The sequence below is a fragment of the Gadus chalcogrammus genome, chromosome 1, assembly GCF_026213295.1.
Source record: "Gadus chalcogrammus isolate NIFS_2021 chromosome 1, NIFS_Gcha_1.0, whole genome shotgun sequence".
Lineage (NCBI taxonomy): Eukaryota > Metazoa > Chordata > Actinopteri > Gadiformes > Gadidae > Gadus > Gadus chalcogrammus.
The window spans coordinates 1,439,755-1,464,080 of record NC_079412.1 but is presented as its reverse complement, the minus strand read 5'-3'; the positions used below and the strand labels follow the sequence as shown (position 1 = coordinate 1,464,080).

Below are 24,326 nucleotides of genomic sequence, written 5' to 3'. Positions count from 1 at the left end.
GTTTGGTTTGTGTGAATAATACAGTGCTTTTAATGCTTCTATAAAATTTGTATATTTTTTATCTATATATTTTTTAGATTTTATATTTCCATTACTGATGAATGACCTCATCTGCAGGGTATAGCTGTTCACACTATTTGAATGTAGTATGGCAAAATGATCTTGTAAATAATTATTTCCGTTAAGAACTCATCCCCAGCCTGTTATCTGCTTCCACACTGTCCTACGTGAATTGAACACGGCAACTGGAATTACACAATTGTGACATGTTTTGGAAACAATATCTTTATTGTGGATATGAAATTGAGAGCAGTGTAGCACTGCCCGAACCATGCCTTCAGTTAGACAAAGACCAAGTGAATCATGAACCGTCCCGCTGGAGTCAACATCAACACACTGTGCAGCTAGATTTAAATGCCACATGAGTATATTTCTAATTTACTTGTTGAGGTAATAAATGTTCAAACATGGAAAGCGGTTTATATCTAATACTTAACAGTTACTCGTGCATTTTATTAAACATGGTTGGAAGAATCAGCAGTAACAGGAGTGAAACTGCCACTTGGAGCACTTGCTTATTCAATAGCACAAATCTAAAATAATATTGTAATTACATTTGTCATATTACAATAAAAATAAAATAAAAAACGGGTGTCTAAGACCAACCTATTCTCAAAAGAGACAGAACTACGGCGCCAAGCTCCTGACTAGAAGATAAATGTTATCTTCTTCAACCCGTTTCTATTAATAAGGTCAAAAACCACTATCACAAAGTCCTTGAAAACCTAACACGGTCTTTAAATAAAAATGTTATAGGTTCTTTAAATATCAAAAGCCAGCAATCTTTTTGAATATACAGAAAAACAGTGGGTTTGCAACACAGTCACAGTTTATATATAAATATATACATGCATACATATATATATGTATGCATGTATATATTTATATACAAGAACCTACCTAAACTTAAAAAAAATAATCGTTAGAACAAATTAAAGCACTTGTGTATGGACACTTGACAAGTTCAAGCTTTTTGATTTTCGTTCAACTTCTGCTTGGAGCAAAGCGTCGGTTCCCCTCAGTGGCCCAGCAGCCCAGTGCCTGTACAGACCAACACAAACACCACACGGGCACAGGTTAGAGGCGCTGCAACGACCCGTCTCTCACATCCTCTTCACAGAACCTGCAACCCCTGCCCCTCCAAGGTTTGAAAATTAGAAAAAATTATGTAGAAATTTGATAGTCGAATTTCACATGCATTGCTAAGATAGTAGTGCATAGTAATATGGTTGCATGTATGTATGGTAGTATGGTTCCTAACAATAGAAAAGTTATATTCATAGTGATAAGGCCTTTTCCATTTGAGCATGGATAGGAGGGCTGCTTATTCATCCCATCCTTAATGCTATCAGGTGCTTGAGCTAGCTGTATCATCGGTCTGCCCACTGAGCAGATGGAAAACGGGATGAAGGGGTTATTCATTAGAAAACCAATACCCAAGAAGGCTTTAACATGCAACATTCATACATACTGTAAAGTAAGAAATACTTTTTCAGGTTTGTAACCAAGAATGGTTTACCTTTAAATCCTTCTTCAGGCATCCCCACTGAAAAAGAGTGAATAAAAGTATTAGAGAACAATAGCATTATTTTTTAATTCATTCTCAAATTGATACTTCTGAGCTGCAGCCAAAGCATCCCTCACCCTGATAAACATCATCCATGGCTGCATAATCTGCTATGGGCTCATCAGCCTGCACAGAGGAAAAAGCCCAGACAGTGAGAGATTTAACATCAATTCAACCTCATACCCTTCAACATTAGGGCTTTGACTCTGAACTTTGTTATTCGAATATAATTCGAATATCAAAAAATAAATTAAAATTCGAACGAATATTAGGCAGCCCTTAATATTCGAACCTGTTATGGGCAGGCCAAGAGGGAGAGACGTCGGAGAACCCGACGCAGTCTATTCATAATATTGTAATGACCACGGAAGAGGCGAATGAAGTATTGATTAAACAGCGATTTATTAGAAACCTAATAAACCGTTGGAACACGCAAGACCGGTAACCATATCAATGCCGGTAAACAAACCTCGCAAAGCCCAATCCAGGTCTTACTGAAGGCATTTAATAGTCAAAATATTATTAATAAATATTCGAATATATTCGAATATTAATATTAATAAACAAACAAACTTTGAATATGATTTTTGGGTAAAAGTCAAAGCCCTATTCAACATTAAAGGGGATTTTCAACAACAATAAAAGCAAAAAACAGTAAGTATAAAAGCCTGGTGAGCAGTTCTTATCAAAGCCAGTGAGTTGATCCTGCAGGCCCCTCCACGAGGAGCTACCTTGAGACAGACGATGCTCTCAGGGATGACTCCCAGGCTGCCCAGAGAGGCTGAATCGTCAGTGAGACCCTTTCCCTCAATGGAGAGATTCTGGTCAAACGGTGCCACAGAGAACGCGTGCATGATCTGCAAAACCCAGAGCATGTGGTGAGCTTAAGCTGGTGATGATGTCAAACACAGTTCTGTTTTACATTGAGACCCGAGTGGGACATCCAGTCCGGAGCCGTCATTGTACAAACTCCGAAACAGGGGGATTCAGGCAAGAGGTCGACAAAATGTACAGGATTATACATCAAGTACACCTTTTCAGGCGGGCACATATTGTAAACCAACTTCCTGGTGCCGTAGCGGGCAGCACCTGTATTTTGAGCTCCTTGAGGGTCTGGCTGGCTGAGACGATGAGGGCCTTCTCTCCCCGGAGCTTCCTGTGCCGCGTGCTCCTCCGGATGCTCCCCGAGCGCCCCATGATCATGGCCCCCGTGCTGAGCGTGGCAGCGCTGCCGTCACTCATCTTGGCTCGCTTCGCTCCGTCCTCGCTCTGTTGGAAGGGAGCGGCTACAGGTCAGGTGGAGTCGCGGGCAGGTGGTATGGGTTTGACGAGCCACGGGTGAGACGATGCAGGTTAGGGCGTGGTTACCTGGCTGAAGTCACTCTCTCCCTCTCCGTCGGCCTTGGGGAGCTCCTCCTTCTCCTCCTCTGGCTCCGCCTCTGAACTGCTGGCGTTGAGCTCGGGAGCGGCCTCCTTTACGACCTGCAGGGTGAACACACACACACACACACACACACACACACACACACACACACACACACACACACACACACACACACACACACACACACACACACACACACACACACACACACACACACACACACACACACAAAAGACTGTTTCAGTAGGTGCTAATCTATCATTTATATTAAATAATCATAATAATGCCCAGTTTACAGTTTTAGGAGTTTTCTCCTTAGGACAGAACCCTGAAGATACTAGAAGGTTAATTGTGGTTTATAATTTACAATTATTTATAATCAGAATGAATCGGTGAAAAACTGTTAACAGATCTAACGTGGCTTTACGTTGAACACTGAATAAATAAAATAAAATATGTAAACTATTTCTGGGATTCCCAGGTATCAAAATATCTGGTTCTAGTTGACTGCATGTGCTATAAGAGACAATTTAGCTTTTTTTTGCTGACCAATCAGGGCTTCTCTTCTGATTGGTACGGGGAATCCATCTTTTTGCCCATCTATCACAAACAGCTCACTGTGATTCATTGTGAATGCTGGGCCACGCATTGAGAGTTGTAGGAAACCCATTTACCGCCTTGTCCTCGATCACCTTGCGGACGTAGATGGTGGCCTGTGTGTACTCCCTCAGGTCCCTCTGCTGCTGGAAGATGAAGCCCTCTCGACACTCCCAGCAGAGCTCTGGGAACACAACACAAACCCACTTAACTTGTCTGGGAAGCCTGTCCACTCTAGCCAAAAGGTTGTGTTTTGCATGTTCCCCGTTTAATAAACCAGTCAACTACCTCACATAGAAGTGATTTAAAAAGGTCAACACGCATTGTTCTTCAGATGGGTCTGCCAACACCAACCAAACTGGGAGAATGACCTCTTTTGACATATTGATTTGGATTGGTCCGATATATCCAACACTGTATTTACCCGGCTGTGTGGTGTACTGCGGTGTGGTGCCCGTCGCCGTCTCCGGGCCAGAACAGTGGAGGGAGATCGCCTGGTCCACTATGAACAGTTTGCTGATGACCTCCCATTCGCTAGGCCAGAGCAAAGCTACACTGTGCAGGAAGAACATCACCACTTGAGACGATGCCGTAGTCCACATGGTGATCACAGACACACGCATTCATACTTAAATACATCCACAAAATATTTCAAGTCGGCTCGACTCATTCAACAATGATTGACACTCGACACATCTTCATTGAGCAAGCCGTTCTGGACTCAGCTAGAGCGGCTCCAACGTGTGGCATGTGAACATCCAATACGGTTGGGCTTGGAGACCATATTGGTAGATCAGGGTCAGGGGTACTCACTGTTGAAAGTCCCCGTTGATCAGGGACTCGTAGGTGAACATGAAGCCACCGTGGGGACAGAGGAGTAGGCTGTTGCCCACACTGGACACTGGGGATGACTTGGTGGGCCTCCTGTAGGGGTGTGGGGCGGGGCAGATGAGAGCCAACGTATGAGGCCACAGTAGTCCAATTCATAAGCCAGACCTGTACCTCACATCTTAAAAAGGCCTCTCTATCCAAACAGTTCTACTTCCTGATTTTGATGTTTTCTCCAAACAAACAACCGGCTGGTGTCAAATATACAGAATGACATGCAGCACCATGGGGGCGAGAGACATTAAGGTGATGATAGTTTCTCTGGTTCCTCTTTGATTTGATGGATGGGTTTCTGTGTGGTTCCTACTGAACAGCACAGAGCTGTCGCTTGCAGGTTTTCACACAATGCTCTAACACCATGTTCAATATTGTCCACATGCTGCGCGTCCACACCACATACCGCTGTCAAAAACACCCTTTTCCAGCTTTCAAAATCAGACAAACGCGTACCTGATGAATTTCTTCCACTCGTCCACAAAAAACATTGGCACTATGAAGAGAGTATCTGTGCCCTGGAATGACAAGAACACAGTGTTTTAATCAAAGGGTCTAAACAGCAGCTCATCCCAACTGACAACTGGAGATTGGCACAACACATTTAACCTGACTCCATTATGTGGGATGCTAGGGACGACTTCCCCATTGAAAAGGTGTTTGACCCTTTGACAAGGTCTGACCTTTACATGGTAACGAGGATCCTGAAACAGTCTGTCAGTGTTAATGAAACAACAGGATCCTCAAACAGTCGGTCAGTGTTTATGAAACAACAGTCTGACCACCATGTGACCCAACATGTGGTTTTTCGGCTCCCCTTCAGATGTGCTCGAGGAAGGAAACACGGTTGTTTACCACTGTAGACAAGGGTTCTTATGTGCTGTCGTAGGAGGGAAAAGGCGCGGGCATAAGGACCCAATGAAGTGTAAATCAGGTTTGGCATGAGGTCAACACGTCACATGTAGCCGCTGCTGTTGGCTGGGAAAGGGAGCAGCGAGGCCCTCCATACCTGAGGCCACTTGGTGAGCAGAGGCCGGTTCTTCTCCTGGAAGAGGTTCAGCAGCTGGTTCTTCTGGTCTTGGGCCATCATCTTGCTGACAGCCTCGTTATCCTTCTCCTCCTGCTCCAGGGTCTGGGCCAGACAAGGCGGTTGGCCGGGTGTTACAGTGCAGCCAGTGTCGGGAACGTTTCCCGTTTCCAAGCTTTTAATTATTTTTACCATAGTCGGCTGCTTGGAAGTGGGAATCAGCAGACCTTTGCTAAAAAGTGCTTTTTGACAAATTGTGATTAGCTAAAAATCATGATTAACCAAATACCGTTACTCCCTTTTTTGGGCATAGAGTACACACATGCTTGTAAAGTGATTAACTCTCAATAGACTCCAGCTCTCTGGGGAACTGGGTCTGGTCCTCTCACCAGGCACTGGCCACAGGGCAGTTGGCGTTGGGTGAACTCTGGGGCTTTGGGAAAATAGGCCCGGACCTTGATCCACACCGCCGAGGGCACAAGTCTCCTCTCCGTCTCCAGGATACTCAGACCCCCTGCGGGACAACAGCACCACAGGCTCACTCACCCCCTGCTGCTCATACTAAAACATTACAGCAGCTTCTGTAGGTCATCTCTCAATTATGTGAGTGAGTGTGCGTGTACCGTGTGTGCAGAGGATGTCTTCATTAAAGGTCTTCATGGCTTCCTCTGAGTCTTCAGGAAGATGGGGGCCGTACTCTAAAATGAAACCAAAACCCCAAACATCTAAACGAGGGATTTTGATCATGGCCACAATGGCCTTCTTTAGGCCAGACAGATCTAGAATATACTAATCTGTTTTTAATCTGGATTGTATCTAGACTTCAAAACTGTTCACAGAAAGGGCACAATGTACTGACAACCCTCTCAGCCTGTTTATACATAAGGGAAGTTTGTGATAAACCTTCACTTGAAAATGCACAAGCATACAGAGCTTCAGCTCTGCACTGAAGCAATGGTTTGCTCCTTGTCTCGAGAATATTCTTTCTAGACGAGAACCAATGGCTCGTCAAACTAGATTCAATGCAGCGTGCAATGCAACGCTTGTGTACATCTCATACAACCCCTCCACCCTTTTCTGGTGGAGAAAACAATTAACTTTGCATCAGGATCTCACAACCGTTTGTAAAGATTTTTAAGGCTACGTGTGAACCAGGAATCTGATGCTGCTTTGAAAATTACACCTAGTGAATGAATGAACTACCTGTCCATCACATGGTTCCATATAGGACTCTGATTGGTCAGTTGTTCTCCCACAAGCGCTTCACTTGAAAGCCTTGCAAGATAGATTTTCACGCCATCTTGGAAAACCAAGGCCGCTGATCCAAGCTGATTCTATTGCATTTAATTTTCTAAAGCTCATTTACCTAACCTTGAACTCCGAAGACCTACCTTTATTAATCCGGCTGTGTGCTGCCTGTCCGTTGGTCTGTCCACTGCCATGCATGGTTTCTTGCTCATCTTCCTCCAGCTGCTCCATGGCCAGCTGTCTCCAGCTGCGCAGAGATGACTTGCCAACCCAGTAGCCCTCCTCACCGCTGCTGCTCACACCCCCACCCCAAACACACACACACACACACACTAAAGTTACAAACATCAGCCAAAATGCTACACAAAGCACATCAGGTCACTAGCTGTAAAATAATATTGAGTGTTGCATGTTCAACAATTTGGGAAAATAAGAAGAATCTGTTCTGAATTTCTAAATATTAAACACCACAAAAATCTGACATATGCAAAAGGAAACCAGATGAGCCTCTTCACCCAAGTGTGCGTTTCACCAGGTTGGTGACCTCTCTGTAGTCCTCATTGAGCTGGTTCTTCAGTCGTAGAACCCTGCAGCGCTGGCTCACACACTCCCTGCACAGGGACGACCCTGCACACAGTCAATGGATGCTTGGTTCAATGTGAAAATGCATCTCTTTGATGTAGTAAACTATTGTTGCCATGGTTGGTGTAGCTCAGCTTGCTACATTTCTCTGGAGAGTAGCATCAGTGTAGTGAAGCTTGAAACTATATGCAGGGTTAAATAGTAAATGAGAAATGGACTGCATTTATTTAGCGCTTTTCTAACCAATATTTACAATATTGCCAAACATTCACCTCTTCATGCACTCATTCAGACACCGACAGCGGAGTCAGCCATGCAAGGCGACAGCCAGCTTGTAGGAATCAGTTAGGGTGATGCATCTTGCTCAAGGAGGAGCCGTGGATTGAACTAGCAACCTTCCGGTTGCAAACCCACTCTACCTCCTGAGCCACATGCCACTCCCTTGGGTGGCATGGAGGGCAACATCCCCCATGCCACCCAAATAATTGAGCATGTCGTTCTACAAGTCATGACTCCATAATTTCCTTAAGGGTGTAAACATTAAGGACCATGTCCTGCCAGGTCTCCATGTGATCTCCTGGGTGCAGTTAACCACTCATGGGGGGACATGAGAAGGGACCGCTTACCGTCCAGCCGGGGCCCGCCCCCGTAGCGCTGGTACAGGATGTGGGCAGCAGCCATGGACACACGCTTGGCCTCCCCCACCTTGTCCGGGTGAAGCTTGCCGTGCGAGCACAAAAAGAGGGAGTTGTCCATCTCTTTGGTGGCAGTGGAGTCGTCCAGCCACTTCTTCAGCCACTCCAGGGGGACAAACTCGTACGGCTGGCCTACGAGGTGGGAGGGGAAGGGTCATTCCGCTCTACTGCCACTCAAAGACGTTTCCCCCAGCAGGGGACTTAACCAGAACACTAGCACCACCACGACAACAGTGAACACTGGGATGAAGGTGGATCAGCCGATACGGCTGCGTGTGATCACTCTTCATTGTATGTGTGGCATGAGAAATATCAATGAGCTAAAGTGACTATTTCCATAGTTTGATTTTACGGTGCAGTAACACTTTAATTATAGATATTTGGTCACATTCTTGCTATATAAACCATTGTTTACTAGTTGGCATATTGACCCTGAACTATAGTTATATGACCAAAACAGACTTTAATCAAATGGGATTACATACATGAATACTAACAGTGGGATCCGACCATGTCAACTGATTGGACGAGAGGCATTCCATAGTGCTGAAAGAGTATAACAGCCCTGGGCCTTCCATCTGGGGTCACACAGAAAACCAAGGACAGGGGGCCCTGAGGACTGGGGCCCCCATCACAGGAGGCCCTGAGGACCCTATCACAGGGGGCCCCGAGGACAGGAGGCCCTGAGGACAGAGGGCCCCGAGGACTGGGAGGCCCCAGGGACAGGGGGCCCCTAGGACAGGAGGCCCTGAGGAGAGGAGGCCCCGAGGACATGGGGCCTGTGAGGACAGAGTCCGTAAGGACAGGCCCCCGGGGACACCGAGTACAGGGGGCCTGCGAGGACAGGGGGCCCCGAGGACTGGGGGCCCCGAGGATAGGGGGCTTCGAGGATAGGGGGCCTGCGAGCACAGGCCCCATGTCCTCGCAGCCCCCCCCCCAGCCAGGCTACCCCTTCAGGCTGGGTGCCCCCCCTCACCCAGGCTACCCCGTCGGGCTGGGTGCCCCCCCCACCCAGGCTACCCCGTCGGGCTGGGTGGGGGGTAGCTCACCGTCTTGCACAGGCAGAAGCTCATAGAGCTCCTTGACCTCCTCGTGCTTGGCTTTGCCCTTGTCCACGCTCTGCCTCCGCATTTCCGCCATCTCCGTGCACCACTCCTCAAACTTGTGGTTGTCCTGGTCCACCAGCCGCTGTAGAAAGCCTGGGGAGACGCCAAACCAGGTCCATGAAGTTTAAGATAAGACCAAACTAGGGAGGACAAATGGAAAATAAGAACTATGCCAGTGCATACATATTTTAACAACGGCGTTGTTATAAAAGCAACAACCTGCTTTTATAATTTTGTGTTGAGGGAAAGCCATTTCTTATATGCAGTGCATATCCGGTGCCTGTTTTGGCACTCCATTTCATTTCATTTATTCATGGCAATGTTTTTCTATTGTTAGCTTTCATTATACTTTTTTTTTTACCAAATAAATTTGCCTTTCAAATATATTTGGTAGTATTTGACGTAGCTGCTCCGGTAATTCAACCCGAGGTACTAGAAGTGGTATTACCCACCAGGCACTTGAACGTCGTTTGCGGTGGGGTCCGTGCTCTCCTCCTCTTGGACCTTGTACACCAGCATGTAGGCGTTCCTGGAGCAGTGGTAGCCTTTGCTGCATTTGGGCTTCCTTGTTTGGGATTTCACCGTCTCCGCTAGCAAGGAACAATGACAACCATAAAGTTCACGTTAAGGAACTGGATCTTCAAATGAATACCAACTCCTATCACAACGCCCCTTGGACCTGTTCTTTACATGAGTACCACCTCACGTCTCAACGCCCCTTGGACCTGTTCTTTACATGAGTACCACCTCACGTCTCAACGCCCCTTGGACCTGTTCTTTACATGAGTACCACCTCACGTCTCAACGCCCCTTGGACCTGTTCTTTACATGAGTACCACCTCACGTCTCAACGCCCCTTGGACCTGTTCTTTACATGAGTACCACCTCACGTCTCAACGCCCCTTGGACCTGTTCTTTACATGAGTACCACCTCACGTCTCAACGCCCCTTGGACCTGTTCTTTACATGAGTACCACCTCATGTCTCAACGCCCCTTGGACCTGTTCTTTACATGAGTACCACCTCATGTCTCAACGCCCCTTGGACCTGTTCTTTACATGAGTACCACCTCACGTCTCAACGCCCCTTGGACCTGTTCTTTACATGAGTACCACCTCACGTCTCAACGCCCCTTGGACCTGTTCTTTACATGAGTACCACCTCATGTCTCAACGCCCCTTGGACCTGTTCTTTACATGAGTACCACCTCACGTCTCAACGCCCCTTGGACCTGTTCTTTACATGAGTACCACCTCACGTCTCAACGCCCCTTGGACCTGTTCTTTACATGAGTACCACCTCACGTCTCAACGCCCCTTGGACCTGTTCTTTACATGAGTACCACCTCACGTCTCAACGCCCCTTGGACCTGTTCTTTACATGAGTACCACCTCACGTCTCAACGCCCCTTGGACCTGTTCTTTACATGAGTACCACCTCACGTCTCAACGCCCCTTGGACCTGTTCTTTACATGAGTACCACCTCACGTCTCAACGCCCCTTGGACCTGTTCTTTACATGAGTACCACCTCACGTCTCAACGCCCCTTGGACCTGTTCTTTACATGAGTACCACCTCACGTCTCAACGCCCCTTGGACCTGTTCTTTACATGAGTACCACCTCACGTCTCAACGCCCCTTGGACCTGTTCTTTACATGAGTACCACCTCATGTCTCAACGCCCCTTGGACCTGTTCTTTACATGAGTACCACCTCACGTCTCAACGCCCCTTGGACCTGTTCTTTACATGAGTACCACCTCACGTCTCAACGCCCCTTGGACCTGTTCTTTACATGAGTACCACCTCATGTCTCAACGCCCCTTGGACCTGTTCTTTACATGAGTACCACCTCACGTCTCAACGCCCCTTGGACCTGTTCTTTACATGAGTACCACCTCACGTCTCAACGCCCCTTGGACCTGTTCTTTACATGAGTACCACCTCACGTCTCAACGCCCCTTGGACCTGTTCTTTACATGAGTACCACCTCACGTCTCAACGCCCCTTGGACCTGTTCTTTACATGAGTACCACCTCATGTCTCAACGCCCCTTGGACCTGATTCTCTGGACCCAAGAGCCAACAAGACACTAGCTGTTTGTGAAAATAATGCCCGGTAATTCATTACACAGCCAGGGAATCCAATGGGACACGTATCATTTATTCTCTCAACACACCAACTCTTTGTGACATCCTTGCCTACGAGGGAAGCACCGTCTAGGGGTTCTCTGATGAGTTTAGAGCGGGGGTCCATCGAGTAGGGCAAAACAAACAACAGCAACTACAATCACTAGTGTGGCGCCTGTTTGTGTTCAGTTGAGTTTAGCAGCTATTTACCGATGTCCTCCTCAATGCCCAGCTGCAGCTTCTTGCCCTCCATCTTCTCGATCTCCTCGTCGTTGAACTTGTACCAGTCGCTGGTGCGGGCGTCCTTCACATGGGCGATGTAGTGGCCCGAGTAGGCGCTCACGCCCCGGTGGATCAGCACAGCACTCAGCTCGTACACACACTGCTGGTCTGGGGCGAGGGAGGGCAGGACACACGTGTTACATGGTGACAGACGACTGGAAACACAGGTGAGATGACTAGCCCCAGTGTCAGACTGCTTTGCGAGAGATTTCTCGTTGAGATAAAGACGTGTAATCGATTAGAGTTTTAGGATGTTCCTTGCATCCCTCACACCGAAAATTCAAATTGATGGGAAACGCTACAATAACAGAACAATAATAATCGACCTGCCCAAGTAAAGCCTATGTTTGGGGAAAGGAATAAATAGTTTGGTGGCTAGTTGTTTGTAGTTATTTAGATCTGGAAAGTTTAGATATTGGACCTTGATGATGAACTAATGATTAATCAAACTCTGATTTAAATAGCTTTCAGTTAACGAGGAACTAATCAATTCCAAACCTTATTATAAACTGGTAGAGGACTAATAGTAGACATTTTAAACGGGCCTGTTTTTCCAATCAGATGTATGATGGACAGATCAGCCTCCCAGTTGGTACAGTCCACAGGACAGGCTGGTAGGCTGCCCAGTGGCTCATTAATCCTCTCTAAATTTATACTATAGTTTGGTTAAAGAATGGTTCATCGTTAACTAAAGGCTTATAAATGATGACTACATGCATTATAAAGAGTTGCCAATGCATTTAGGGCTGAGAGATCTAGGAAGGAGGGGGAGGTACCTATGGTTACGACCCATGGCAACATTGTGATGCTTTTATTCTTAAGCTAATATTGTTGTTTTGTCTGAATGGTATAATGGGCGATGCTGCACATGAAACTGAACACACTGTGGCATCATTATATAGATTTCCTAGGAGCTTAACGCTCTCCGGGCCATCGATGCCCACCACTGCCCGGACGCAGTGTCATTCACCCATCACCATACTGTACCCTCTTGCCTTCAGTGTCTGTGTTATGACGTCTAGATTCCTTATTAAGAGGCAATTAGACGTACAAAGAGTACGTGACATGACACCTATTTTCTCGAAATGACGGTCTTATTTAAGTAAGCAACAACATGGCCTGCTGTGCTGCTACCTTGCGGGGTCTCCAGGAACGGCCCCATGTCCAGCTGCTCAGGGAAACTGATGAAGGTGTTGAGCTTCTTCTTGTGGCCCGTTGTCCTTGAAGAGAAAAAATAAATGCCACAAGTAAGAGCTTCCGACACAGTTGAACCCTTCCCTTTCCCCCGTGAAATGTCCCGTGTTTGTAGCAGCTTTCTAAACGTGCCTCAGTAGGTCTTCTAGGGCAGGGGTTCCCAAACCTTTTGGTTCCAAGGACCAGCATATTCATAAAAGCATTTGACGGACCGGTAGTCAATTTTAATGCATCATTTTAGGATGCATAATTTTAAACTAAGGATGTGGCTGTTTTTGAAGATGGTTTATGGATCTTATTCACAACAAATAAAGCAAAAGCAAATAACGTCTAGATTCCTTATTAAGAGGCAATCTAGACAAATAAAGCAAAAGCAATGAAATTCTCGAATCTCTGCCTCTTTTTTTAATTCAATAATATATAATAATTTATATGAGAAACACAAGAAAAATCAACCGAGACTTAAATCAACATAAAAGTAGTGCAAAGACAGTTTAATTACAGTGCTTAATTTACAGTGGTTTAGTTGCATATTACGAACAAGGTGGCAACAAAGGCAAATTGTACGAATGGAATACACCAATATTAAACTTTCAGAACAATTCACAAAATGTTTCCCTTTTCTCCACTACAAATAGGGTGTATGGGTTAATGTGTTGGAGGGAATAACAGTGAACCGCTGTTCTAGGGGACTGACCTGTCGAAGACGAAGCGCATCAGCTGCAGGTTGAGGGTGCGCGGCAGGCTGTGCAGCTTGATGCGCCTCGTGGCACACTGCTTGTTCTGGCAGCTCTCGCAGAAGTAGCGGTTATCTCCGTCTAGCTTCTCTTCCTGCAAGGCAGGCACACAGCTTCCTGATTTTAATGCTTCTTCCCGATGTCACATGTCTGTCCAAGTAGCTCGGCAGGGCGACAATAGATCAGGGCCGGACAGTGTGGTTGGTGTAGTAAGTACACCGGTTTGACTTTGCCCTACGACATGAATTTCAGCGAAACCGTTCAACGGGTAGGGTTAAGGTCATTTGATTGAAGTAAAATAATGAAAAAGATGCACGGACCCCTGATTTATGATGCGTACAACCTACACGCCCCACTCCAGAATTCTCCTAAAGTAATGCTATAGTGGAGCTACGCCACCATTTAACATAAGAAAAGAATGGTACTATTGCGAAGTGGACATTTAGTTGACGTCAAGATTTTAATTTCTGAAACGGTTCACTTGATTAAATAACCTGTTTTATTTGAATGTCGCTTCAAAAAGAAAAATAATATATATCACAAGTCAAATTTTGTGTGGAGGAAATAAGCAAGGGAAACCAGGTAGAATGAAGCCCAGTGATATGCAGGCTGGTAATTGCATCCTATAACCGAGACCAACAAAAAGCCATTTCTATGGTAAGTGACTACGACTACTACTACTACTCTTCATCCCCTATGGGACATAAGGCTTCAATGAGCACTCTCCATTCCACTCGGTCCCTGGCAGCATGTTGGGCCTCTTCCCATGACAGGTTCATCTGTTTCAGCTCTTGTGTCACAGTTCTGCGCCAGGTGGTTTTTGGCCTCCCAGGTTTTCTTTTGCCTGGTGGTGTCCATCTTAAGGCGACCTTTGTGATGCGGCCCTGCTCCATCCTCAACACATGTCCTAGCCATCTCAGGTGTCTGTGCGAAATCTCCTTGGTGATGCTCCAGCTTCCCGTTTCTTTGTACAGGTCATTGTTGGAGATCTTATTAGGCCAAAAGATTTGGCATATTATGGAACACTTCCATTCTCCTCATGTCTGTTTTGACAACCCGCCAGCTCTCTGAACCATACAGCAGAACAGACTTAACATTGCTGTTGAATAGGAGCATCTTTGTTTTAAGGCTGTATATTTTTGATCTCCAGATGGGACAGAGGTGGGAGAAGGCACCCTGAGCCTTTCCTATGGTAAGTGACAGTGTTGGGGGTAACACGTTACAAAGTAACGTGCTACAGAAACGATATTACTTTTTTGGGTAACAAAGTAAAGTAACGCATTACATTTTAAATATCAGTAACTAACTACACTACTTTACTAGACTATAGTAACGCGCTTTCCTGCGTTACCAAAGCCGTATTTGCCTGCGTGTAAAGTTCTGATCTGTTGTTGTGCATGCATGCGTGCCGCCTCTGTGTCTGCAGTGCCAGCTTAACTCGGCACGTTGCCGTAGCGATCGATTTGAGTGACGTAGCTGCTTGTGCGAAGGAGTGTTCAAGTGTTGGAAAGCTGAAGCAGGTGACCCAGAAAGACCGGCCGGTTGCAGGGTTCATTGTAGAAGACATGCTTCCCCTGTCGACTATTGAATCGCCCAGATTTAGAAGAATACTAGATAAAATACCCGCGACTCGCAAGCCAACATCCGACAGGAAGACATTTTCCCATTAACTGCTGAACAAGTGTTATACCGACATGGAATCAAAGCTCAAAATAATTTTCGAGTCTTCCCTGGATCATGTGTCCACCACCGCGGACATTTGGTCCGCCAATAACAAAAGTTAGTTAGGAATGACGGTGCACTGGATAGACAGCATTACTTTAAAACTTGATAAGGCTGCTCTTGCCTGCAAGAGGGTGAGAGGAAGACACATTTACGATGTCATAGCTTGCGAAATAGATCAGGTTCATTCAGCCTTTGGACCACATAAAGTAACAGCATGTGTCACCGCCGCTTAAGTGCATTTCTGTTTTAATTGTATGGGATAAAGTGACCTTTTTTATATTTTTCATTGACTACTTAATTTTTGTTCTCGTTAGCCAAAGCCTGTGTTTTGAAACTTGTGTGTTGCTGCTGATTGACCTCAACATAGCCTACTTTATCCTGTTGTTTGTGGATTTTACAGTGAGGCATTTCTTTGTGCAGACAGGGATATCATTCTTTCATCTTTGATTTTTTCTATTAATTAATTTTTGATTAATTTTATTGTATGACAATGTTTATATGTGAAGCACTTTGAGTCTGCCTTGTGTACGAAAAGTTCTATATAAATAAAGTTGCCTTGCATATAGTTTTATAGGCTAATTTGTATAGATTCATACAATAAACACTAAGTGATGATAGGGCTATGATGTTTATCCATGTATCTACAGTAAATTGAGAAATGGGAAAGTAAAGTAATAAGTAGTGAAGTTACTTTTCAAATGCAGTAACTAGTAAAATAATCTCATTACAATTTACAGAAGTAACTAGTAATAAGTAACTTTTTTTGAGTAACTGGCCCAACACTGGTAAGTGAAGCATACCTTTATTGTGAGCCCAGATGAATTATGTTAAAGCAGGATAACTTTACTGTCTCAGTGACTGGCCCTAATGGCGGCAGGTCTTTTGCACAATAGTTTGAGTCACATGATTGGCTCCTGCAATCGGCAAATTTCAAGTTGATCAGCCGATCATCAATCACGTGTTTACGGTGTATATCAACCGATAAAGATCGAGCAATCTGTGGCTCGTATTGGGTTCTACCAAAAGTTTTTCTTGTGTTTGGTTTGGGGAAACCTTCTTGCCTGTTGATCTCCTGTGCAAACACAGTGTTGTCATAGCTCCACCACAGGGGTGTACACTAGGGGTGTAACGAAAGATTCCGTTTTTGTACCTAACGTATTTCTACGTATTTGTACCTAACCGTCACGGTACAGGCACTTTTGGGTGGTTACAGAGGTGGACTGCGGTTCGTAAATGTGGCATACATAGCGTTAACATGGCGAATGTAAAGGCTTGTATTGCAATGCAGACTTTAAAACTTGGAAGTCAGAATCCCCCCCCAGACCGGGTAGCCCAAGTATACTACTCCGATTCCGTAACTAACTATGGAGACCCCTCGAGCATTCGCAGTTCTCCGTCGGGGTGTCGGATACGCAATGCAATTCGCCGCACGATCGATTTTATATGTTGGCAACAAACCATGTAAGAAGTGTTGTAAATAAACTTTGAAAGCTTTTCAAATCTTATTTGTGTCTTTTATTGGTCCTTAATCTTCAAAGTAAACAGATAGCGATTAGTATAGGTCTATGATTTTATTTTACGGAATTAAAATGGACAGCTCTAATATACATATAAATATGTCAAATAACTGCCGATATACCTGAGTTTTTGAATATTGGGCGATATTAGGGCTGGGCGATATACCGGTTTTAAAATTATACCGGTATATTTTTGAAAAGCGATATGTAGTTGAGACAATATCGCCATACCAGTATATTATATATTATTTTGATGTTGCCTTGCGAGCGCTATTTTATAAAGCTGACTTCTGCTCTCTAAGCCTACAAACCATGTTCAGCTGCTCAATCCCGCCCCCCCCCGTACGTAGCGTTCTCCCACCCACGGACGTTTCGCATCACAACAAAACGTTTCTCGTGCGCACGAGAAAGTATCTGGTGCGCATATCACACTCTCTGTGTGTGTGTGTGTATGTATGTATGTATGTATGTATGTGTGTATGTGTGTATGTGTGTGTGTGTGTGTGTGTGTGTGTGTGCGCAGTGGACGAGGGAGCGGTAGCGTGCATGTAAGTTTAGTGAAGTAATGATCGAGTCCGGATGTGTGTAAAAGAATAAAGCACCCGGCAAGAATCGGTGGCCGCTTCATTCCGACCATATTCAGACCTATAAGCAGACCCACTGCCGTTCAAAGTGAAGGGTGTGTTGCCCCTGAGAGATCATCGGCCCTGGAGGGAACGTGTCTGGGAGCCGACAGCAGAAAGTTGTAACACTAACCATCTCGTAGTCAGAGGCGGAGCGCAAGAAAGTAGTACGTGCTCCAATAGTGCAAAATAAAAGTAAAGCACATTAATTTGAATGATTTTAGCTTGTGTGTGATTTATCGCGGGCACGGGCACACACAAGCTAAAATCATTCATATTATAGAAGAGGCTGTCAAGGAAAACAGGATTTTTTGTCTCAGATGACGTCTGTGGTATCACTCCGCAAATAGTCCGGTAACTTGTCAACTCCAGCGTCTTCGGTTGCTATGCGACGTCAACGTCTTTGGCGGACTATTTCTCTGCTGATCAACACTACGAATGCTGGTTACAAATAAATTGTAAAAAGACCCAGCATGAAGTTATTTTTTCGTTTAGGCAAGTAGCCGTGTAATAAGCGGGATAATGTATAGAACGTCGTCTGTCATTATTGAAAATAAGCCCCTTCAGGTCAGTGTCCTGTTCGCCCTGTCGGGGTTTATTTTCCCGATAATGACCGGCGTTCTTTACATTATCCCTTCTATAGGCTATCTGTTGTTAAAGCGCAGCTGTTCTTCATTGAGCTAAATAAGTGGTTGATAGTGGCGCGGAGTTAAAACTACACACTTTACCTGTTTTGTTCAAAATGTCGTTATAATATCGTATATCGCCATTCGAACAGAAAATATTGAGATATGAGTTTTGGTCCATATCGCCCAGCCCTAGGCGATATATATCGATATGTCATTTTTCACTCCCCCCCCCCCCCCCCCCCCCCCCAATATCGGTATCGGCCCCTAAAATTGGTCGGTCGAAATATGCCTTAGCAACAGTCGCCAGCGACGGGAGCTGAATGATCACCACCGCCACCTTTTCTCAACAGAGGCATACAGTAGAACGTGAATGATTTGTAGGTTCAGATCAACTGCGCAAGGGGTACCTTGAGGAACTCTGTGATACACTCATTGAGGTTCTTGTGGCCTTGGATGTTGAGCTCCAGCTCGTAGAATCTGGACGGAAGGGGTGATGCTCGGCCACACTGGTTACAACTGTGCAGAGAAACATATTTTTGGACATAAAATATAATTGAATATAGACTTTGTGTGATATAAAATAATAAGAGTAATAGAAGTTTGTCTACTAGCGCCCCAACGTGATATTTTTTAAAGGTTTGCATTCTTTGAAGAAGCCAAAAGCCACATACTTAATCACCACTAGAATATCTTCATGAGGTCTTAATGTCTTCAGACAGTCCCGGTGAACTTCACCAGGCGACAAACACATAATAAACACGTAAGCTAACATGCAAACAATGAGTCAGGAGTCTTGGAGTCAGGGTCTTAGGAGTTAATATCTTACACAGTAACATAGGAGAACTGGCCGCAGAACTGGCGCTGAATGATGTTCTGGAGAGTGGTGCTCTTCTGTTTGGATAAGGTGTCTTCCAACAGGGACAGGAACAGTTTGGAGAACTCCTGGGCGTCCTAGGATGCAGAACAAGGGTAGGAACACAAAATTGGGTAAAGTGAAAATTAGATTTTTTGCTAACTCTGGCACATTTACAACTAAAACTAAAAATGTCAATACATTTGCATTGTTCCTTTTAAATAAATAAATAATAAATAAAGGTAGATGCGTTTCAAGATGCGTAAATGTTTTGCTTTCTACCATCAGGATTGTTGTTAATTAATCTTGAAGGTTTTGACATGGTTATTGTTAAAGGGACTCTCACCTTTGTTGCATTTTTACACTTTTTTTGGATAAGGTTAAATTGGTATTAATAAGGTAATAACACTCTAATATGCAAGACAGACCCAGCAGGAGTAAAAACAAACAATTATTTTACTCTCATAACATTTAGTGAAAACTTCAACCAATAAAATTCTTCGGACCGAATGACCTTATTGGCCGACAGACCTGTCTGTTTGCTGCATGGATATATAAGGTTTTCCATCTGCTTCTTGTGGCGCATTCGGGCCCGCGTCATCAAGGCGCGTCCTCAACTAGAGGGTTTGTTTTGATTCCACGGCAGACAGTAGCGAGTAGCGACCGTAGCGACTGACGATGGCAGACCAAAGTGGTCCACGGCGTACTGAAACTGCACCATTCAGTCCGATTAGGGGACTCATCTCGGACTCAGACTCACAGAGTTACCCTCCTCTGGAGCCTCAGGAAGACCTCCAGACTGTTGGCCACCAACTGCACCATTCAGTCCGACAAGGGGACCCGATTCGGCCTCAGAAGCCAAGTGGTCCCGCTCCCCTGGATGATTCTCAGGACCTCCAGACCGTTGGCAACCAACCGCACCACTCAGTCCGATTAGGGGACCCGTTTCGGACTCAGACGCGAAGTTGTCCCGCTGCTCTGGAGCTCCGGGAAGACCTCCAGACCGTTGGCACCCAACCGCACCTCTCAGTCCGATTACGGGACCCATTTCGGACTCAGACGCGACGTTGTCCCGCTACTCTGGAGCTACAGGAAGACCTCCAGACCGTTGGCACCCAACCGCACCACTCAGTCCGATTACGGGACCCATTTCGGACTCAGACGCGACGTTGTCCCGCTACTCTGGAGCTACAGGAAGACCTCCAGACCGTTGGCACCCAACCGCACCATTCAGTCTGATTAGGGGACCCATTTCGGCCTCAGACGCTACGTTGTCCCGCTACTCTGTTTGTAATGCTCATACACCTTTCTTATACTCAGTGGGAACACTGTCCTTCAACATGGGGCCTCAAAACGGTATCACACGAAGCCCATAAAATTACAGTGAGCCAGCTGCTAAATTTCTTGTTTACTAGACCCCTGGTAGATATTATGACCCCTGGGAGTCTAAACATAACCCATGGGAGTCTAAACATAACCCATGGGAGTCTAGAACTTTTGTACTGTAGCGACCCTGGGACAGTTAAATAGTTTGTGTGTTATGTGTTACATTATATTTCGTTGTCCGCTATGCCAGTTGTTCTATGTGCATGTATTGTAATGTTCTTCTTGTCAATCAGCGTGGGGGCGAATCATTAGGTTAGCTGGGGGAGGGCCTTGGAAGAACAGGCGGGTGGGGGCCTGCACGCGAGTGAGACCGTGTTGGGGGTTGCCGGGGTAACCAGGGTTTGTTTTGTGTCGGTTTTCTGCCGTTGGTTACAATGTTACGGGTTTCAGTGACCTGGTTTTGGTTCATTAAAACTACCTTCAACTACTAATGACTCGACATCATTATGTCACCGGCGAGGTCGTTACAGTACTCTAAAAGATAATGCTTAGTTTTGTACTCTAAAAAATAACGCTTAGGGGGTGGGGCATTGGAGGAAGGCGGGATGATTTGAATGTGCTGTAATTCTCAAATGCAACAAAGGTGAGAGTCCCTTTAAACATCGATACGCTTTAATGTTTAGGAAAAGCTCTAAGAAAAAGTGTTTGCACAACTCAATTGTAGGCCAATTCCATTCAATATTATATGTATAAAATATTGTGTCCAATACAGCGCAATTTACATATTGTCTACATGAAGAGTGTAACACAAATCCCATTTTAAATGCCTTTGTACCAGTATATTATCTGGTCAGTGTGTTTTAGTGTGAATGCTTGTTAAAAACTGAATTGAATGGATATGACTTGACTCCTGAGGTATTTTGACATTATGAATAATTTTTTATTTAATTGAACATGATTCTGCTAACAAAAATGTCAGTGAAATTAGGTTTTATGAATACTGCCTTGGAATTGTATTTTTTTTTATCTTCTATCTAGGGTATATATATTGTCAGCAGATGTTTGGGTTGAGTCATACCTGTTGTTGCCCCGTATCCAGCCCCAGTGCTTTCACCAGCCCCGATGGGTCAATGTATCTTCGGTTGCTGTTTTGCAGTAGTGCAAATAGATATTGGAGATGTTCGCAAATGGACTCAGGTTCGTAATCTGAAATGTGGATAGAGGAAAAGACAATGCACCAATTTGCATTAATATTTTATAAATACAAAAACAAGTTTTCGATCTTGATATTTTACAGATTGATCATTTAAAAAGATTCACTTTTAGTTTGACAAAAGTTTCAGTTTCAATCCTCAATTGAATTGAGAAAAAGGAATCACGACGATTCACGACGATAAACAGCAGGTCACTGTGAAGGCATATGCTTTGTTGGTTTTTGACAGGAGGTGTTCAATATTTCTAAAACAAATTAACCTACAGTAAATTCTGATCGGTCAATAAGAAACTAGTATGGGACGGCATATTGCTCAAGAATGACTAAAGGTTGGGCAATGGACATTGGAGATAGAAAGACGCATATTCTTTCCTTACACAGAACAACCTCAGATTTAATTAGTCATAACTCTCATAGTCTCTGGTAGTCTTTAAAAGTACGAGGCATAAGTATATCCTTCTAAAAAGAAACATGTTGGCGAGTACTACCCTCCTACCATAGACGGCCAATAGATCAGCAGATGACATTACCTAGTTGGATGTTGTGGTCCTGGGCGCGAGGGTTTTGGCACAGGTAGAGGCTCCTGCGCAGCTCTAGGTTGTGGAACCATACTTGCAGGAATGTGTTAACATAACAAGTTGCTCCAAGGTTTGTCAGGCCCACAAATGTGTTCTGTGGAATCAATTGTTCACATATGAGTTTTGCAATAGGCCTCTGTGATGAGGAACCTGAGAAAGAGAACAGGAGTGAAGCACGATACAATTTGAAAAATACCTTGTCTCGACGCTCTGAATTAGGGTCATCGATGTTGTGGAAAGCATTTTCATCGATCTCTCCCAACCAGGCCTGTTCTCCGATACCCACAAGGCAATTAGGGTTACCTTTACAATTCCTCCTGCCCCAATGAAAACCGGTTATTCACTTTTCCACAGCTATCAAAATGCATACATTTAAAACGTGTGAAGCTTGTCACAGAAGTAGCTCATAATAAACTGCTCTACGAGAAAACGACAAGCTCTTTTTTTAAGCAAATATTGCACATTTGTATTCCACCACAGCAGAGAGTGATGCGGGGTAGGAGGGATGCGAGTTCCCGGGTCCACCACATACCTGCAAGTCCCTCTTCTGCAGGCGGGCACATTCACACGATAAGATAACTCTACGTGTTCCCGGCCGATGTCCTCCGGCTTCACGGTCTCCACCCACCGCCAGGCAGCCTTCTCCAGCTGCAAACGGGGCGCCATAACCTAACAAACCCACAGCCGAGAACCGGGCAGAAAGAGGTCAGCGAACCGCGGCCTAGCAGACCTGTTGTGATCGGTGCTAATGTTGTTAGCTGGGCGGTGCGTCGGTCATCCTGCAACTAGCTTAGCCTCATCAGGCAAACCCCAAATTTCCCCGTTTCGTCTGGTTTCAAAAGTAATCCTTCCAAATGAATTAGCATTGATATGCCCCGACAATGGAGAATTCACAATGAAAAGAAGGGCACGTTACCGTAACCGAGCGGTATCGAATGGAACTCTTTAAATCAAACTAATATCCATCACTAGCGCTAGCTTGGAGGTTAGCACAACACAAGAACTATGCTAACGAGTCAAAATCAAGCGTATACAACCCGATACGCATTTCATTTAAAATAATAAATATTTTTTAACCTTGTCCTTGGTGAGCTATTGATTAAATTTCCATTTTCACATTTTAGTCAAAAAAATATTTAGATTTAGCGCCCTTGCGTCAGTTTATAAATAAATTATTCCTCTGCTCCACAGCAATACGACGTCAACACTTGACGTCGCCTACGTCATCCCAAGCTCTCGCCCCCAAGGCCTCTTACCATTAAACCCCTGTACAAAATGGATTACAATGTCCAGTTTAAAAATATATATATATCTGATGATTTGGGGATTTGGAAATCCAATGATTTGCTGCCATTTTCTGCCAGTTTTTAACCCTCATAGGGTGTACGTTTTTTTGTTACACAGGAGGTGCTGCTGGGTCTGGTGGACCCATTGCCTTTAATTCAACATAATCAAACTTTTTTTTTTTAAATACTCACCAGATGGTTACTTCATCCCAATTGCAAGTAATATAAACAACACATATGTTAAATTTGTTCCTTTTACCTTTGTTAAATCACATTTATGAATAGAGGTGCCACTCGTTTTTGTTTATTTTTGTATTAAAATGTAACAAAATAAGGAAATGCATCATAAAACAGGCATAACAGGGAAATAATCAACATCATTAGAAATTGAAACATACTCAATCACATCTGTCTGAACAACACATTAAAGCCTTTGAACACGGCCATTATAGGTATATCAGACTATACCACACATGAGGGGCAGAGTCTCACTGTGTGTGTATCGCATGTGTATTTTTGGCACTGGTTGCATGTATATTGTGTTTTTCTGTCCATCATGGGTCCACACACTTCACAGTGTTTCTTTTTGGCTGACGGGCTGGTCCTACATCGGGCTGCTCGCGGGCTGGTCCTGGGGCTGGCTGCTTGCGGGCTGGTCCTTGGGCTGGCTGCTTGCGGGTTGTTCCTGGGGCTGGCTGCTTGCGGGCTGGTCCTGGGGCTGGCTGATCGCGGGCTGGTCCTGGCTGCTCGCGGGCTGGTCCTGGCTGCTCATGGGATGGTCCTGGGGCTGGCTGCTCGCGGGCTGGTCCTGGGCTGGCTGCTTGCGGGTTGTTCCTGGGGCTGGCTGCTTGCGGGCTGGTCCTGGGGCTGGCTGCTCGCGGGCTGGTCCTGGCTGCTCATGGGATGGTCCTGGGGCTGGCTGCTCGCGGGCTGGCCCTGGCTGCTCACGGGATGGTCCTGGGGCTGGCTGCTCGCAGGCTTGGCCTGGCTGCTGAAGGGCTAGTCCTGAGGCTCTTTTACGTTTCGGAGCTGGCTGATGCTCATCCTCCTCTTCAAACTCAGTGTCAGACTCTGAATTTTCAGAAAT

General features: G+C 45.2%; 1 protein-coding gene across 4 annotated transcripts; it reads right to left on the bottom strand.

Annotated features, from left to right (window-relative positions):
* Positions 1-90: 90 nt before the first annotated feature.
* usp48 (ubiquitin specific peptidase 48) lies at positions 91-23,168 on the bottom strand. 4 transcript variants are annotated; one of them, XM_056602723.1, is made up of 28 exons: positions 23,031-23,168; positions 22,486-22,622; positions 22,150-22,270; positions 21,906-22,047; positions 21,241-21,368; positions 18,810-18,934; positions 18,391-18,499; positions 13,450-13,583; positions 12,690-12,778; positions 11,487-11,666; positions 9,601-9,738; positions 9,092-9,241; positions 7,974-8,174; positions 7,281-7,392; positions 6,909-7,057; positions 6,141-6,215; positions 5,907-6,031; positions 5,500-5,622; positions 4,947-5,008; positions 4,422-4,532; positions 4,033-4,163; positions 3,704-3,792; positions 2,996-3,109; positions 2,717-2,896; positions 2,359-2,484; positions 1,705-1,753; positions 1,580-1,606; positions 91-1,101 (listed from the first exon to the last, which is right to left on the bottom strand). In XM_056602723.1, exons 2-28 carry the CDS (start codon positions 22,617-22,619, stop codon positions 1,079-1,081), a joined length of 3,147 nt encoding a protein of 1,048 aa, XP_056458698.1. In that variant the 5' UTR covers positions 22,620-22,622; positions 23,031-23,168; the 3' UTR covers positions 91-1,078. The 4 variants fall into 4 exon arrangements, with proteins under 4 accessions (XP_056458698.1, XP_056458549.1, XP_056458625.1 ...); XM_056602574.1 differs by having other exon boundaries at positions 92-1,101; positions 3,686-3,792; XM_056602650.1 differs by having other exon boundaries at positions 93-1,101; positions 3,686-3,792; positions 12,693-12,778.
* Positions 23,169-24,326: the final 1,158 nt, after the last annotated feature.

Coding starts and splice junctions, on each gene's coding strand:
- usp48 (XM_056602574.1), bottom strand. CDS start 22,619: ATGGCGCCCCGTTTGCAGCTGGAGAAGGCTGCCTGGCGGTGGGTGGAG. Junction 9,739..11,486: donor GGGCATTGAGGAGGACATCG/GTAAATAGCTGC, acceptor GTTCCTTGCTAG/CGGAGACGGTGAAATCCCAA. Junction 1,607..1,704: donor CATGGATGATGTTTATCAGG/GTGAGGGATGCT, acceptor ACTCTTTTTCAG/TGGGGATGCCTGAAGAAGGA.